General features: G+C 46.1%; 1 protein-coding gene across 1 annotated transcript in view; it reads right to left on the reverse strand.

Annotated features, from left to right (window-relative positions):
* The window catches only part of WNT7A (Wnt family member 7A), a 36,612-nt gene that overhangs the window by 8,328 nt on the left and 9,668 nt on the right, over window positions 1-18,616 (reverse strand). The window contains exon 3 of the mRNA XM_071440088.1: window positions 15,481-15,752. Within this exon, the coding sequence (XP_071296189.1) occupies window positions 15,481-15,752 (272 nt within the window). The remainder of the gene's footprint in view (window positions 1-15,480; window positions 15,753-18,616) is intronic.

The following is an 18,616-nucleotide window of genomic DNA, read 5'->3' on the forward strand; positions in this document are numbered from 1 at the left end:
ATAAAATAAAGCCATGTCTTATTTAGTCTTTCACCAAAAGAACGTGAGAACCAAATCATGTGCAGAGTGAGCCCAGGAATTGGAAAGGGCACTGGGTGGATGTGTAGCACTGACTGGACAGACAGCAAAAGGACCATGTCTCTTAAAGTTATTGGGAAATGTCTCTGCCACTTGTTTTATCCAAGTGTGAGATTAATCTCAAAAGGATGCTACTGTTTAAGTAACTTGCAGGACTGTTCTAGCACCAAAGCTCTGAAATCTGAGGGCAGTACAAGTTATACCTAGTGCTTTTTGACTGGGAAAAAGAAAGAACAAGAGAGACTACAAAAAAAGAAACCCTGCTGTCAGAGACAAATCCTATGGAATCTTTAAGAAATTGAGAAACTGCGTAAAAGCCACTCAAATGCAAGTTTAAAATTAGCAAAGGCATACTTAAACAGGAAAGATGGAAAATATTCCCATCAGTGGATGGTCACTAGTTATAAGCACTGAGCTGCTGTCAGATGTCTTCTGTAGGAGCACATTTTGCACTAACTCCTCTGGCAAACTGACTGGGATGAGCTTGGAAAGGATTGTGTCCCGCAGAGTGACTCATTCCAGACAGGCTTTGACACCTCACTTGAACATTTTATGAAGATCTTATTAAGCACAGCCAAAAGATGGTTTTTCTCATGTTTTTGATAAGTAAATCCGTGCAACAGAATATCTGAAGTCAGTATCAAACAACTTTGCTCCAGAACACCACGAGCTGTAACTATCCCAGAAATCCTGCTACCCCAGGCTGAACCCTTTTCCTCATGACAAGAATTTTTGTGTTTTAAATAAAAAATGAGCAGGGAATCACCACAGCACGTGACCTACATCAATCAAACCACCTTTGCACTTTCCTTGGAATTGGTGTCTCAGGAAAATTGGGCAACCTGCTGGTCTGAGGGCTGATTATGCAGGGAGCATTCTGATAAATGACACCCTGCTGCAAACACCACAGCTGGCTGGGATTTCACCACCATCTACCTTCACTAAGGGATATCCTCTTTTAAAGAGCAGAAAAACTTTTTCCAGATTTGAAATCATGACACCCTGAAAAATGAAGGCTTCAGAAATTTTATACTCTCATAAGTTCAATCTTTTTTTGTCCTATTTCTGACCTTTCTCTATGCCACCCAAAGCAGGAGATTCCTTTCATTTCTTGTGTGCCCTTTACAGGATTTCATATTTATTTTTGTACTTTCTGCCTGAAATATTAGTTGCCCTTTACTTCATCTTTATAAAAAAATGATCATTTGCCGGAATTATCTTTGAAAAGCAGCTTCTGTTTTCCCAGTGTGTCAAAGAAGTAAAGAACAAGTACTTTCTGCATGGTCACAGTGCTCACACAATGCCGCCAGCACGTGCAAACAGAATGAGATGTGATCCTCTCTCCCTGGGCAAGTTGTGTTGTTTAAATCACAGAGCTGGAGCCCTTCAGCCACTGCCTAACACTGAGCAGAATAGCAAATGAACAAGAGCAGGACCAGTAAAAGCTGAGAGGAATGCAGCAAAAAATATTTTCTCCTGCATATTTTTCTTATACTTCTGATAACCTCTGTGACTTGCTGTAGACTAAATCAATTTATCACCACTTCTGGGTCCAGAAAGTAAATTTCACAGAATGCTTTTATAGTTGTTATTTTTAAAGAATAGCTGAACTTGGGACACAAAGGACATAACTGGTTTCAAAAGGTGAGATTTAATGAGATGGATTCTCACACCACCTAATTAATGCTCTTCTCAAACATAAGGCCTGGCCCTTGCCTTTTCTCAAGCTGTAGGAGCTGCTCTGTGCAATAAAACAAGGTGTCACAAAACCTCAGGGCCACAGAAGCATTTAGAGGAGAAAGCCTCCCACACCATCCAGTCCAAGCTGTGTCTGATCCTCATCTTGTCCCCAGCCCAGAGCCTGAGTGCCACATCCAGAGTGTCCTTGGACACCTCCAGGGATGGGGACTCCAACCCTCCCTGGGCAGCCCCTGCTGGTGTTTAACAATGCCATCCATGAAGAAATTCCTCCTGAGAATTCAATTCTTCCTCAGCTTTCTGGCACTGAGGGGTCCTTTTAGGAGAGCACCTTATCTGCTCTTGGGATACACTTCCACCCAAGCCCTCTTGGTTTGACAAAAGTAACTGTGCAAGGGGATCCTGTGCCTGTGGCTTGGGCTCTGAGCCTGCCCAGCCCTCAGGAGTTTGCTCTGCAAACCTGATCACACTTTATGGAAGTCAAATGAGGCTCTGGAGTTTGAGTTTGCCTCCATCAGGGTCCTGCCTGCTGAGGTAGAGGCCATGATGTGGCAGCCCCTGATGCTGACAGCTCAGCATCTGTAGGGGTTTGAGAGGAGTGACACCCCCAAAATCCCCTGTGCCCCTGGGGTCAGGCCCTCCTGCCTCAGGTGTCTCTAGGTGCTTCCTCTCCTCTCCCTCTCCCTCTCCCTCTCCCTCTCCTCTCCTCTCCCTGTATCTGATAACAGCTGCAGGACCCTGGGACCCCTCTCCTGCTCAGCTCTGTCCCATTCCAGCTCTCCCCAGACAGGAAGGACCTGCACTCTCATCTCTCTTTGGCCATCAAAATGCAAACCAAAGCCATTAATGCCCAGCTGGAGCCTCAGGTTGGGTTTCCCGTGCTTTGCAAAGTTTTCTCTGTTTTCAGTGGTGCATTCAGTGCAAAACCTCCTCACCCACCCTTTCACAGGAAATGCTGTAAGAAAACTACAAATTTCAGCTGCAAATTTCCAAATTAATGCTTAGGTAGGTTTTACATCAGGACAGAGTCTGAGAGCAGCCTTTTCCCGGTATCTGTTGGATGTAGCTGGGAAATGGGGGGATCCTGGTGTGGCACTTTGTGCTTTCTCAGCTGCTGATGACAAAGGCTCACGATTTGAAAGGTGGCCTGGCAGTTTATTGAGGGGTCACTATTGTTCTGGATCCTGGGTACAGCTGCCTGAAGCACCATTTGCCTTTTGGTTCTGAGGGGTTTTCTATTTAAAAGAAAGGCAAATATTTTAACAGAAAAAAAAATTGAAATAATTTGAAAACGTAACTCTCAATGGGTTTGATAAACTACTTGTTTTTGAAAAGTAACTCTTGTGAGACACATTATCACCTAGATTAGACTGGATCAATGCAGTGCCAAGTAAGTGTCATCATGTAGGAAGTTTGAAGATCTGTCATAAAAAGGAACTTGGAAAAAATAGTTCAGAAAAAAATCTGATTTCTTTTAATGTAATTTCACTTGTTATTATTAGAATATAGCTGAATTGTCTTAAAGACATTAAACATGTGATTTTATATTCTATAATTAAATGAAAATGGGATTTCCTAGCCCCTTACTGAAATGGGATTGTGAGATTAAGTGAAAATTTATCTAGGATCATTACTTGCTGCTGTCCAAGCAAAACTGACACTGTGGACATGATGGATTTTAGCTTGTGAAATACTGAACAGTCTTGTTGTCTGGCCCACCTGAGCACTTTGTAGGATGAAGCTGAAATAGGCTGGAATGGGGGTGGTGGCACAGAATTACAGATAGAGTTGTTGGTTATGTTATCTAGCTTTCCTTCCTATCACTACATAAGTTTTCCACAGTACATATCTTCCTTTCCAAAAAGATACTGGATAGAAGGTTCATGCCAGAAGTGAATAAAAGATGATGATTGAGGAGTTTTGGAAATGAAGAAACAGCATGGTGCTCACTGACACTAAGACACTAAGTTTAGAAAGAAAATGAGGCAGCAATTTTTCTGCCCTTTGACATGCTACCCACATAGCATTTCTTCTTAGGTCATATGTTCCTCCCTTACATTCTGGTCACCAATTAAAAATCACCCTAAAAGACTGACACTTCCAATGAGGATTCTCTAAAATAGTGATCTGTGTGGTATTTTGCTATGTATTTAAAACGTCGTGGATGTCCATTGTTAAAAACATCATTTTCCTTAATCCCTGCTTCACCCCACAAGCTCACCCTGCAGTCAATGGATGGATCAGGACAGTGAAGTCAGTGAAAGCCAAGCTGAGCCGTGTCTGCTGGCCCTGACCCCTTCAAAGCCAATGCAATCCTTGCAGCATCCTACACCCAGAGTGTCTGCTCAAAGTTTTCATCTGGGGACAGTGATCTTCCCCCATTCTCTGGGCCTCTGAACTAAGATGGCATTAAGAAGCTAATTGTGCTTGTAGCTTATGTTTTAGCATGATATTTCTGAAGAAATGGGAAACACCCCCAGGTAAGAGGAGCTGAATTTAATTATGTTCCTCAGTCTGGGTACACAATGAGTTAAACTCTTGGGGTTATTCAGACAAGGACGTCACTGCTGCCCCTTGCTTTGGGTTTTGTCATGGAGCCTGAGTCATTCTGCACATAAAAACCATGCAGGGAAAACAAGAAATGACACAACTGGAATTTGTCCTCATCACAGTGGATTCACAGGGAGAGGAATGACCCAGGCCTGACTCATCCCCTGAAATTCACCTTCTGTGGGACCCTCCCCAGTGGAGGGGAAGCTCTCCAGGGAAGTGGTGCTGGCAGTAAAGGATTGTGTATAAAGAGCTGGGAGCCACCAGGTAGAGCATTTTGACAAATGCTGAAGTTGTTGAGAGGAAAGTTTCCAAAGAGTGATGGAAACCAAGAGAGCAGCCTGGCTGGTTCCAGACAAGTAATCAGGAAACACCTCTTGTGCTAAACTAACAAAACCAGGTACTGGCAGGAGCATGAGCTGCAGAATATTATCACTTCATATTGCTTCCAAACATTTTCAACCAATAGCCACACACAGTTAATTATAGGATCATTTGGTTGCATACCAAACTGTGAGAGTTAACCCTAGGGTACCCAGCAGATGATACTACAGAGGACATTATTCATGATGCTGAAAAATGTTTATAAATTTTAGTTCTCCAAGACAGTACTTTTAGTTGAAAGGGATGTTTTTCCTTTCTACTGGCCTTTTTAGGTAATGTCAAAGTAATTCTCCATCAATTTTGCAGTACTGCCTTTATAAAAACACAAAGTTTCTTACCTCAACTTCTTCATTAAATCCTTTGGTCTAGAACAAAACATGAGCTATGCTTGTATTTGATACAGAGACATATTTAAACTTCAGTCCTAACACTGTTCACAGCTCAGTAAATGGCACTGGAGAGGCACCCATGGCCTGCTTTGCCTACCTGCCATTTGTTGATCTGGGTAGAGCACCTGAGCTACCTCACCCCCAGTCCCATTCCCTTCCTTCTCCCAGCCCCACTGCTCTCCAGGGATAACACCTGGAGATAGCAGGGATAACCTGGGCTGTGGCACAGGCTCCAAGCCCATTGCCACGGGTGCTTGTACCCTGGGTGGGATCTCACCAGATTGGTACATCAAGCCACAGCTGCTCAGGGAAGTGAGAGCCATTCCTGTTAGTTTAAAAGAAATGTCTCATTATTCCTCCAAATAATCTCCATGCAATTATGTTAGTTATTGAAAAGCAGAAGCTGGATCACAATGACAGAGTGTATATTGGGCACAGACTTCCACACATTTTGTGTTTACAATTCAAAACACTCATGTTATCATAAAGTAACATGATTTTGGTGTTAATTGTAATATTACAAAGATGACTTTCTAATTAAGTTTAATCCATAAGTGCTTTCCCCCTCCTGCTGCAGTCGGGGCACTAGGTCCACACTTCCACGTTTTCAGATAGCTTCCACTTCTCAGAGATAAGATCCTACCAGCAGAGCCTCTCTCTGCAGCCCCACAGCTGCCAAGAGCAGCACGCCCAGACCCAGGCCAAGAATTTTAACAGGGATCTTCTGGCCTGTTCTCAATGAAAATTTTCTCCTATGCAGAAGAAAGTGGAATTTCCTAAATTTATGTGTAATGCTGAGTGCAGCCTAAGCACAGGGTGCCCAGGGTGGCTGCCCCTGCATCCCTGGAAGTGTCCAAGGTCAGGCTGGGACTGGGTGGGTTTAAGGTCCTTTCCAACCCCAACCACCCTGTGATTCTGTGATTGCACCATTTTGAGCAACAGTTGAAGCTTTTGTCTTACAAAGGAATCACATGCTAACAGAATTCACTTGAGGTGTGCTGTGTGGTTGGATGGGGTTCCCTGAGCCAGCTCACCCTGACACCACCAGTGCTGCTGCTTTTCCTGACTGATCTACCTGCTCACCACTCATGCACGAGTTCAGCAGCAGCAGCAGCCTACAATGCCATTGATGATTCCTCTTTATAAGCCATGCACAAGTGAGTCTTCACCTTGAGATGGATGTTTTTAACAAAGGGTCAACCAGTTGCTCCAGGTCTCCAGTTCAGAAGGCCACAAGATGCCTGTAACAGAGCTAAACACCAGTCCCACCAGTACATGAAGCATCAGCTGAAGAAACCATGCATGTCCCTAGTGCACCTTCAGTGTATTAATCTGATCTCAATTTTATAAATCTCTCATTAAGGTACCTTAATATAAAGCAGAAGTCTGTTGGATCAAATTAAACAAATATCTTAATGCTAAGGTATTCCTTAGCATAGTTATTCAAATCTACAGTTTTCTAGAAAATATTTTAGGACTTTGACTACACCTTTCAGTCTAAATTTGCACGAAGTATAGCAAGGCAGACTTCTCAGGCTGATTCCTGGGGAAGTAAAGCCTAAGCACTCACTTGGTGTCTGGCTTCCTTCTGCCTTCTCATTTCCCACTGGAAATTTCAAAGTAAATTCAGCTAAATATGACAAAGTGTAGATATATTGAAAGAAACTTCTGTGAAGTCTTAATCCATGTTTTTTGGACACATTATTTTGACTCCTTGTTGCACTTCTTTATTTACAGGCTATTGTGCCCTCTTGATGGCTATTTGTTTCATGCTTGCAGGGTTTATCCACCCAAACACAACAGTGTGTTCTGGGGCTCAGGAACGTCTCCTGGGGGAGCAGCTCTGTCCCAGGGTGTATGGCTGTCCCTTAACTGTGGGTGGGCTCATTTTTGGTACAGGATCTGGAATGCTGTAGGCAAGGCTGGTTCCCTCAGGGCAGGCACCAGCCTGCTCCCAGGAGAGCCTGGCTGGAGCTCCAGGATGGAGCTGCCTCACATCTGGGTTCCAGCCCATGCCATGGCATTCCTGCTGCTTGGCCCAGGGACACCCTTTAGGTGCAGCTCCCTTTCAAGTACCAGAAGGCTTGGGCTGCTTTCAATAACCAGCCCTAATTCAAATTAATGCTGGTGCTTTCTGGCACTAACTGGGCATGAGAGCCAAGCATCCTCCCTGCAGTTCCTTGAAACCTTTCTGTCCTTCCATAGCTCAGTTCTGCATCCTGCCAGTACCAACAGGCCTTGACTGTGTCCTTGGACTAAAAGGTTGTTCTTCATTCATTGATTTTTTAAATTGTTTACTTCAACATACCTGGAAACTCTTTCCATTAAAGCAAAAGTTAGTTCAATTTGTACAGCACATGCTGGCAATTATTTCTCTTGGTGAGCATTCAGGGCTTCATGAGCTCAGAGTTTTCTGCCATCACATGTTAATGACAAGGTTTGAACCAAACTTTGGTTTAACTTTCAGTTTTACCAAAACCTCTGTTGAGTTACAGGCTTAGCTCAGGCAACTGAGTTCATGTTCCTGACTCATCACTGAGGCTCCTGGAAATGTTCCTGGAGATACTTTCAGCTCAGGCTCAGGAGATCTGGGCTGTAACTGCAGAGGATTCCAGTTTCACACAGCATGGAGCAGAGATCCTGCCCCACATCTGAGTCTTGGCTTTGATTTGTCAGAGATTTAGTGAATGAGGCTGCACACTGGGAGATCTCCACCAGAATTTGGTGAACACTTCATGTATAAACACAGACTGATTCTGCATTAAAAGTGGTCTCAGTGAACTGGCCTAACCATTGGTTTCCTGCTGACTTGGCCAACACCAATCTTCTTTGAGTTTTGCTAAAGTGTGGATACGGAAGATCCCAATATCAGGCAAGGAAATCAGTCTTGGGTTTGGAAACCTGAATTTCCAGTGCGACAAATGCCAACTGGAAGAAACAGAACAGTTCTCAACCACTGTTTCTGAAATTTTTTCAAAAACTTGGGCCAAAATTCAGGTATGAAACTCAAAAATCTTGGATTCTGATCTCAACAAAACATCAAGGAGCACAGGTTAATAAAAACATTACAAGACAGGACAGCCAAGCTCATAGGTCACAGTTAAGGTTAACAGGTGCTGGTTTTTTTCTCGCAACTTTTCATAGAGTTATAGAATGGCTGGAAGAGACCTTGAAGCCCATCCTGTTCCAGCCTCTCAGGCTTTTTTTTTCCATGACCAGGGTAAGTTTTACAACCCCCAAACACAGCAGGAATCTGCTGTGGGAAGATTGTGCTGTGTGAAGGCTGCATATGCTTCAAATCATTAATGTTTTGTTCTGCAACAGCAGAGACACCAAGGACTCTATCAAGGCTCCAAAGGTGCTGAAAAGCCTGAGAGAAGTGAATAATCTACACAGCACCTATTTTTGTCTAGCTGATATTCCCCTCTGAGCACTGAATGACAAGCGTGATCCTATGGGAAGCGTTGCTAACTGTCCAAAGAGAAAGGCCAGATTAAATCAGAAATTGTCCAGAAACCTGTGACCCAGCCAGTGGCTTTGCTGAGCAAATTAATCACCAAAGCAAGCATCTGATTATTGCCATAATAGAAAGGTGCCCCCTATTAAATTTGGAATTTGAGATCTCTGTTATTTATGAAGAGAGGCTGGCCCTCAGTCCCAGCTCTCTGTCAGCAGCATGACAGACTGTCAGCTCCAGGAATCACACACATGAAATGCATGTTTTGCTCATAATGCCAGAATCCTCTAAAACTGCGACTCCAGGCGAGTGATAGCATTTATCATTCCCTAATCTCCAGTGTAAATCAGGAATTCAGTTTTCAACTACATGAGATATAGGAGGGAGCTGAAAGCCAAAATACAGGTAGGACCATGTATCACCATTTCTGATTAGATGAAAGTGGAGGACAAGTGGAATGAAAATTCATTTTTGTGGATTACAGTTCTTGTGCAGTCCAATTCCCTCTCATAATTTAGACCAACATTAATGCTTCCTTTATCTTACTCTGGGCTGTTGAGAAGATGCAGAGCTTGTCTGTCAAGCTCAGACTTGCTTTAAGACTATTATCTAAAAAGTAGGAAAGCCATAAATAGTGCTTTGATCCTTTCAAACACAAACAAAATGCTCTAAGGCTGCAAGGGATGTGTATTTCTTTTCACACCTAGGAGGCTGCCCAGCAGAGCCTTGGGATGGAGCTGGATGGGATTTTGGAAGCACTCAGCTGCACCCTGTGCTCCCACCAGCCTCAATGGGAGCTTTCCCATTCAGTGAACTGGATTTTCTCCAAACTCAGAGCTTGGCCTTTCTGGGAATCCTGCTGCCCCAGCCAATGAAGCTGCCAGGACAGACTTTGTGGCATTTAAGGCTCCTTTTCTAACTGCACTGAAGAACAGCTGGGGTGCCAGGCCCTGGGGCCAGAGTGCTTGGAGGGAAGGCAGGCACTGAGCACTGGGTGTACCTTGGATGGATGGAACTGGGTCTGGGTCCTTGGGTGGACACTCCTCTTTGCCTCCACAGCCACATCAGAGGTTTGCCAGAAGATACTTTTACACATTCTGTCTGGTCACAGTGACACACAATCCCAGCGTGTAAATCTTCTCCTCAACATTCTCTGTCTGCCTGGTTTTAATCTAGGCCAAATATTGTACCAGGAGAGCTCCCAGGAGAGCTCCTAGGAGACCCTCCATAGGCACATCTGCTGCACCCAGCACCAGGTTTCCTGGGCTTGTGGAGCCAATTTTTTCTCTATTAATACTCCTGCTCTGTGAATGGGAGTGCTGTGTGCTGTCCTGACTGAGCAGGGCTTGCAGGATGTTTTGGGCATGGCTGTCTCCAGCACAGGGGTGCCATGGCCAGGCTGCAGCTCAAGATCTGCCAACCTCCCCTGTCACAGCCCTGACAGTGACAGTGGGGTCTGGCAGAATTGTCACTGCCACTATCACCAAGGGGCACCATTCAGCTGAGTGTTTGAGGAGCATCCCTAACATCAAGAATAGGAGTTTCTGAAAAGGAAAATGAGGAACACATCTGTGCCCATGCCAGAAAAACCAAACCAAACCAAATTAAAAACCAAACCAAACCAAAAAAATCCCACCACAAACAAAAACACATTGGAAAATGTGAAGTGCAATTGCAAAGGCACTGCTAAATCCCGAACTCCAGGGAATGTGGCTGTGCTGCTGGAACTCCAATAGCCTTTGATTGCTGGTGCTAGGAGTGTCAGGGCAGCCTCTCCCAGTCCTGCTTGGCTCAAAGCTGCTCTCTGAGACTCTCTGGAGTCTTCAGCAACTGTGAGCAGCTCCAGACACTGGATCTTTATTCTGGTGGGTGCCATGAGAGCAGTTCCTGCTGATGGAGGGGCAGCAGGGCAGGTGTGGCTCTCTCAGGCAGCTGGGCTGTGTGCAGGCACTGCAGGGGCTGGCTTACAGCAGCCACATCCCTCTGGAAGGCATCTCCTGGCTCCTCTGTGCCTCTGTGTCCCCCTGGCACCCAGCTGTGCCTGCCAAGCAGACCAGCATCCCTGGTCATCTTTGGGAGCAGAGCTCCTGCCAGGAGCTGCTGGAATGCTGGGGTCCCTCACTGGTCTATCCCAGGCAGGGCCACTCCAGTGGGGCTGCAAGCCCACAAGCTGCACTCCCCTTTCACTGCATCTTTTCATGTGCTTTAAGATTTAGCTCAGGCAGAACTATTACATCTCCAGAATTTCAGGCCTATATTCAGAAAAATAGAAATATTATATTGTTTGGCAGCCTCTTTTATCAGCCCTGTCTTTTTCCAAACTGATGCTCACAGCTTTTTAAGTCATTCATCTGCAGGAGGTTGTGTTCTGTGCTGCTGCTGGTAGTCAGGTGAAAGGGTAGTTAAAGAAAAAGGTATTTTGAGAGAGGTAGAAATAGCTGTCCCCTCCAGAGACAGTTAATTGCAGTGGTGATTGCACACCCCACAAGAAGAGGAACATGTTCAGGAAGTCTCAGGGCAGCAATGTCCTCCTGAGGTCAGAGAAGCAGCAAGTAAAGAGTCCCGTAAGTGTGGCTTCCCAGGACAGCTCGGAGAGGCCCTGAGCTCCCTGCTTTCCTAATGCCACTGTGTCACTTCAGCCTTGCTGCAGGTTTTTACAGGAGAAAACATTAAACACACCAGTCTGCTGTGATCCCTGCATGATCCATGTCAGGAACACCTCCTGGGTGCTCCCAGCTTTGCTTGCTGTTTGCAGCAGCTCTGTCAGGCACATCCTCCACATCCCCCAGGAGCCTCAGAGCTGAAGGGGAAATCTGAAATACTCCTGATGCAGAGCATGGAGAGACATTGCAAAGTTAGTGCACCTACACATGCCTCCAAAGAGAAATGCTGAATAAAAATCCACCTTGATGTGCTCTTGAAGGCAAAAGCCTTCTAAATGCAGCCTGTGCCCATGATTTATAACAATGACTCATAATATTGCATTATACTTAATATGATGTAACGCTGATGCAAGATGCCATTTGTGGAATTTCAATGTCACAGGGAAAAAGAGAGGAGAGAGCAGTCTGGTCATGTACCTTGCCATGCTGTCAGAATGAAATGCTTACAGCCAGAATGTGTAGAGCCTTTCAGTATCTACTTCGTTATTTTTTAGCAGGATAACCTGGAGAATAACATTTCTGTTTCCTGGAGTATAAATATTTCTCAGACATACATTATTGTGTTACTTACAGTAATTTAATCAACTTCATATTTGAGAAGACAAATTTGCTAACAGACAATTCAGTCTTGCAATTATACCCCCTCACATGGAAGTTTGCAGGGCAAATAAGGATTATGCCTTTAAATTAATTGAAGCTTTATCTCCCTTTTCTGACCCAGCTATTATGAATTCTCCTCCTGTTCTCACTGTACTGCTTGCTCCTTCCTGCAGTGAATCAGCACTTCAGGAAACACTAATTCAAAGAGGAAAGACACCCTAAACTCTGCTTCTGAAGGTCAGGAATCGCTGCTCTCCAGCAGGTTTGACAAATGAGGTGAGGCTCTGGGGCTGCTCAGGGCCACTTTGGGGGGGTGTTGGTGACCCCTGCTCAGAATTCTGCCCCTGCCCTTCCAGCAGCCCGAGGAACTTGTGCTACACAAGTGAGTCCTGCTGGATTGTCCCCAGACAGACAAACAGAGTCAGAGCCTGTCCTTCAGCGTAGGGAAAGCTGGCCTGGCTGCAGGAGCCATGGGCAGCCCTGGCTGCATTTGTGGTGGGAGCAGCTGGGAATGGCTCCTGTCCCCCCTCTGCTCCCAGGGCTGCTCCTGGCTGCATCCTGGGCGTGCCTGGGGGTTTCCAGCACTGCACAACCCGAGCTGTTCAGCAGAGGAACAGGGATGTTCTCTACCCCTGACCTTTGAAATCCTCCACATCTGACACCCTTGGTTGTCTCATTTCCAGCAAGAGCTGACAGATTGAGGAATTACAGAGTATCCTGAGCTGGAAGGGACCCTCAGGGATCACCCAGTCAACCCTGGCCCTGCAGAGACATCCAACAATCCCACCCTGGGCATCCCTGAGAGCCTTGTCCCAAGGCTCCTGGAGCTCTGGCAGCCCTGGGGCTGTGCCCATTCCCTGGATAACTGTACCCCTGCTCTGACAGAGCTGTGTGTTCAGGATGTTCAGAGGCTGCTGCTGGCACCCCAGGGAGCACTGAGACATTGCCTGGGTAAAACAGGACTGTGAGAGGCTGGAAAGCCTTGACCTGAGGTCTCCCCAAATCCTGGATCAGGCTTTCCCTGGTGGTTCTCTGTGGGTTCATACCCTGCAGACCCTTCTGTGCCCAGTGCTCCCACTAAGCCCAGCAGAACATTCTCACCCACTGAGACAGAATGGATGATTTTACCAGTGGTTCTCAAGAAGACAATTCGATATTGATGGATCTGTGCTTTCTAGAGTGCATCCTGAACCACGTGCATCAGGTGTCACCTTGAAGAAGGACCCTGTCACAGGTGAGCACCAGGTGAGTGGGCACAGCACAGTTTCACATTGCAAGCCAAAGAAGTAGAAAGGACTGAATTTTGAACAGCATTGCAATGCCTACAGGTGCTGGTAAGAAATCAATAAGAATTGATTTATTTTTGGAAGCCTGGTAGGTGCCAGTCTGTCTCCCAAGTGCATAAATATCATCAAAACCTAGCCATGGGCAAGTGAAACAAGACAAGAATTTGTAGCCCAGAGGAAAGCCACCATGAATAGATTGTTTGGAGGCTGATAAGATCCATACTGCTCCAAGATGGAGTTCCACCTCACAACAAGGCTGTCTTTGTTGTGGAAGAGTCAGGTTGTGAGAGTCCTGGCATGCCAAATACCTGTAATGGCCTCCCCTGCCAATTGTCTTTAAATACTGTGATCTTTCACACAGGAGCAAAGCCTGAAAGAAATCTCTCTAGCAAAAACATCATTTATTCATTCTCTACGGGACAGTGGAGCAACAAGCCTCTCCTCAGTCCTGTTACTCTTTCTCTCCCCTGCAGATTTCAAGCAGAGATGTGTTCAAACAAAGATGGGTAATTTTGCTCTGTGAGGATGCAGGAAGAAGTGCAGAGCTATCTCTAGATCAGAGCAGTTCCTGAGCCTGCTGGAAAAATGGCAGATGGCCAGAGATAGCACAAACCACTGCTCTCCCAGATTACAATGTGGAGAGCTGAACCTTCCAGGCACAAGCTTCCAGGACAGCAAATTGTGCACAGAAAGGTGAGAAACACGAGGAGCCTGGCAGGGAGGCTGGGGAGGCTCCTGGAGCCGGCCTTCCCACAGCCACCTCCAGCACCAATGGCCCTGCTCTGCCCACGGTCCATACCTGGGGGATAACCGAGGTAAAAAATGCATCTTTTCTATTGCTCTGCATTTTTAAGCTTTGCTTTGGGGAAAAATTTCTGGCCAGTAGGCAGTTCCAGCCATGTTTGCAGTCTGGTGTAGGCTGCTGTGTCATTTCCTGGGAATCTTCTACTGCCAGCACCCATCAAATACAAGCAGACCTTTCAAGGAAGTAGCTGTGCCACAAAGGTGAAACTCCTCTGCTATTTTTTGTTTCACTGGGTCTGTGCTTGTACAGCAGAACAGACTGTGGGGGTTGGTGCTTCACCAAGCTTTTCAGGATGTGCCTTCATGCTACCAGAAGCTAAGCAATAAAGATCTCAGAACCATTCATTTTGCAAATATTAATGCTCAATTATTGAGTTATTCTCAGAATTCAGGGTTCATTTTGCCAGTGTTGAAGCACAAGTTTTGCCACCACAGAGCCAGACAAGGCATTTGGGATACTACACAGAGTAAAACCTAGAATCTCACCTATAGAACTCCTACAGTAGCATTAAATTAAAGAAGGGTTAGGCTTTTGTTTGGGGTGGAAATGGCTTTTCTTCAATACAATCTGCCTGGCTCCGGCATAACTGGAGATGTCTCAGAGCCTACAGGTAATTACCACAACAAAAATAGCATCCACAAATTAACTGCTGCTCCCAACTTCCTTCTCCTATTTGCCTCTAAGTCACACTCACATGATGCTGGAATCAGGACTATTGCATAGGAGGAGGTAAAAGGAGAGCTGAGGAAGCAAGGATTGACATCCCTGAGAGATGGGATCAGCAGAACTCCTGCAGGGAGAGCCCTGCTGGGCTGTGCCCGGGCTGTGGGGAGCACACAGACAGCCCTGGCTATTCCAGCTGCTGGAACTGGAGCCACAGCCCCGCTGGGACTGCGTGGGAATGCCCGGCCCGCAGGGACCTGGGAGCAGGGCTCAGAGCAGGCTCCTGAGCCTGGCCCAGCTGCCCCTGGAGATCGGACACACGGCCAAGGCAGCAAATCCGGTGTTCAGCGCCTGGGATCCCCAGGAATCCTGGCTGTGGGAGCTGCTGGGGTCCTGCCTTCCCCAGCGCTGCCTCGGCAGCAGCTGCTCTCGGTCCCAAAGGATGGGGTGGGTGGCAATGCTGCTGTGCTGAACCCAAATCCGAGTCACAGTGGGACACGGAGTGACAAAGGGCTCAGGCCGGGCTCTCGCTGCTGAAGCCTTTCCCTCCTTTGCAGGGGCGGCTCTCACACAAAGAGCAACGTTTGAACAGCGGGGTTGAAAATGATCCCTTTTCAGCTGAGTGAGACATTCATGTCTGAACCTGACAAGACTCCTGCTCACCCACACAGCAGCAGGCAGCTTGTTACCAGAAGTACCGTTTGACTTCCCAGATAAAACACTTGTTTGATTTTTTTTTCCTTTCTTACGGCTGCAAAGAGTAACATTTAGACAAATGCTTGACGAGCAGACAGCCCAACAACCTGCCGAGGTGCCTGCTTGTGTGCTGTGAACGATGGCAGCACGGCAGCGCCGCGCAGGGCACCGTCCGGCCCCGGGGCGGGCACGGGGACAGCGGAGCACTCACCTTGCGCCCGGCCTCGTTGTTGTGCAGGTTCATGAGCGTCCTGGCGTTCTGCTTGATCTCCCGGGCGTCCACGAAGACCTTGGCGAAGCCGATGCCGTAGCGGATGTCGGCGGAGCAGCCGCCCCATTTCCAGCCCTCCTCCTTGTGGTACTGGCCCTGCTTCTCCTTGTCGCAGCCGCAGTCGCTGAGGTTGCCCTGCGTGCAGGCCGCCGTGATGGCGTGCGCCACACCGGCCGCGATGATGGCGTAGGTGAAGGCGGCCTCCCTGCTCCCTGCAAGGCAGAACGGCCGTGAGCGGCGGGCAGGGAAACGGCAGGGGAACGGCACACAGCACCCTGGAAATGCTGGAAACCTGCTCCATGAACGGCAATGCTGTGGGCACACAGCACCCTGGAAATGCTGGAAACTGCTCCATGAACGGCAATGCTGTGGGCACACAGCACCCTGGAAATGCTGGAAACTGCTCCATGAATGGCAATGCTGTGGGCACACAGCACCCTGGAAATGCTGGAAACTGCTCCATGAACGGCAATGCTGTGGGCACACAGCACCCTGGAAATGCTGGAAACCTGCTCCATGAACGGCAATGCTGTGGGCACACAGCACCGCCTGCTCCATGGGACTGACCTGCTGCGTCCTCATCCCTAAAGCCATGGCTCTCCATGAGGCATGGGGAGGTCAAGGGCTGTTCAGGCTGATGCCTTTGGAGTTTAACTTTTATATGTTTCAAATCCTGTACTGATCAATGTATAACTCTAAATGCCATACAGAGTGTTAGTTACCATCTCTGCGTTTTGGTCAGACAAAAAATCCCTCTAGGCCTGAAACTCAAGGACATCCTCCAGCCTCAGGCCACGAAAAGTATAAACAAAAGTGAACGGGGAGGAGGAAACTGGGGGTAAACGACTTAAATATCTGCAGCTGTAATTGAAGAATTAACCCCTGATATATAAATGGGCCAAACTTATAATTGTCTGAAAAGCTCGTGACCACCGTCCATTCTGGGTGCAGCCTCTGGGAGGCCTCTGGCTGCCCAAGGTGTCCCTGTTAAAGGCCTTCAATAAATACCCACTTTATTCTCTTTACCTTGCCTAGCCTCTGTTCTAGGGGGGCCACTCCAAGGCATCAAGACAGCTTCATCTCTGTATTTCCAGATGCTATTAGAAGTAGGCAAACTAAACTTAAACCAGAAGGATGGGGTGGAAAATGTTAGAGCTCAAAAATAAAGAAAGGAAAACAAAATAGGTGGTCTTGGGGGTTAAATTTTGAAAGCACATGTATTCAATCTTTTAAAAATTCAGCTCAGAAATAGGGTTTTATTCAAAAAATTAATTCTACACTAAATTGTATTTTTACAGGACAACCACTTCTGTTTTACTTGTGTTCTGAAAACATTTTAACTCAACTGGGATGATTTTTTCACATGGTAGGTGTCAAACATTTTCAACACTGACATCTATGCTGACTCAATGAAATAAGTCTTGGTTTGATTTCAAAATTTCTCATAAAATGAAGAAAAAATCCTGACCTGTTGTAGGCACCATGACCAGAGCAAGGTGAAGTAACAGCCTCACCAGAGGGCTATGAGACAGAGGTTGGGCCAGTATTACTTTGTGTAACAAGGCCATAATGACAGGCTTCTGTTTCCTGAGGGGGGTTCTCACTTTAAGATTTAATTTCTCTTTTTGAAGTTTTGTTGCATGCTGGTGTGTGTGTTTCCCACACATGGACCCTACGGGATCTGCAAAGCTTTGGGGGCCAGGTCAGCTGAGAGAGGGCCCTTCACAGCCTGAGGAGGTTTGCAGAGGTTGCCCATGTATGTCAAACAGCCCTTAAAATTTTTTGGATCTCCCAAACCAAGAACTTGTCCTACTCTTACTTCTCCAATGACAAAATGCACCCTTGTTCAATAGAATCAGAATCAGGCTCTTAATTAGGGGAGTGCAGATGGGAAGATCTGCTTCCCTTCTCCAAGTGCTCCTCAGCTGAGTCCTGGCAGACCTCAGCTGCTGGCAGGAGTCTGTTACCCATGAAACAAACCCATTTCTGCTGCTCATTGCATTTCACAAAAAAAAAATACCATCATTTGGGAAAGAAACCTTACAATACTTCAGCCTTGCCTGCATCCCTTTTGTGTAATATGATCTGGATTTCTCTGCTTGTCTCTTTTAATGACAAATGTTCACTTCCTTATATCGAGGAAGTAAAATGGAAAACAAGATGACATTATCACAATCTGTTAATAGTCAACTTTGTGCCCTCTATTAGCAAAGGCAGTATTCCCTAATGCTGCAAAGTGCTGCATTTATTAAGGAACTTAATAAATATTAAGGAACAGTCAATTATCTGACTTTCTCAAAGGATTCCTTGTTTCTCCTTACTTTAAAAAAAACCCATAAAATTTTTTGGTTTTGACCATGTAAATTGGAGATGAAGCTTTCTAGAACTCTTGGCTTTTTATAAAAACCTGAATGTGGAAGAGAAATGCCAGGCTTTAGGTGTATTTGGAGTTGAGCGTCTCCTCCAGTTTACACTCATCAACACCCTCACTATTTTAAACACAACACCATGAAAAAGGCACTGGTAAACAGTGTACAATAAGAAGTCCCACTTTATCTCTGAGAGGGCAGCAGTGCATCACACCAGGTTTCTCCTCCACAAAGCAGCAAACAGGACACTGTCAAAGAAATATTTCTGAGTTGAATTTACGTGTGGTTCTTTGTTCCCTTTGATTTTGATCAGATTACTTTTGTTCAGCACAAGTTATTTTCAAGTTCTAGAACAAAAACCACTTGAATCTGACACACTCAGCATTGTAGAGGCTGAGCATCTCTTTTGCTTTTTAGAGGGGAGAAAAATACAATGTAGAAAATACAAAATTAGTACAAGCAGAGTCAGAAACCAGTGTCAAGCCTGATCATAAATTACATTACATAAATTATAAGTTTGTCTTATTTGGAAGAAAATCTTAGCAGCTTTTAAAAACTCAAATTTTGGAGATTTCAAGGTAAACAAAGTAAGTGCCTAGAAGGATTGGCCTAAGTAGAAAGTGCCTTGGCACTCGTGCAGTGGTGAAAAAGTGATGTGGATTTGTCACGTCTGCATCCAACTGTTCCTGTTTCTCATAAATGATTGA

This window comes from Agelaius tricolor, unplaced genomic scaffold, assembly GCF_023055355.1.
Source record: "Agelaius tricolor isolate 1412-34295 unplaced genomic scaffold, bAgeTri1.0.p SCAF_14, whole genome shotgun sequence".
Lineage (NCBI taxonomy): Eukaryota > Metazoa > Chordata > Aves > Passeriformes > Icteridae > Agelaius > Agelaius tricolor.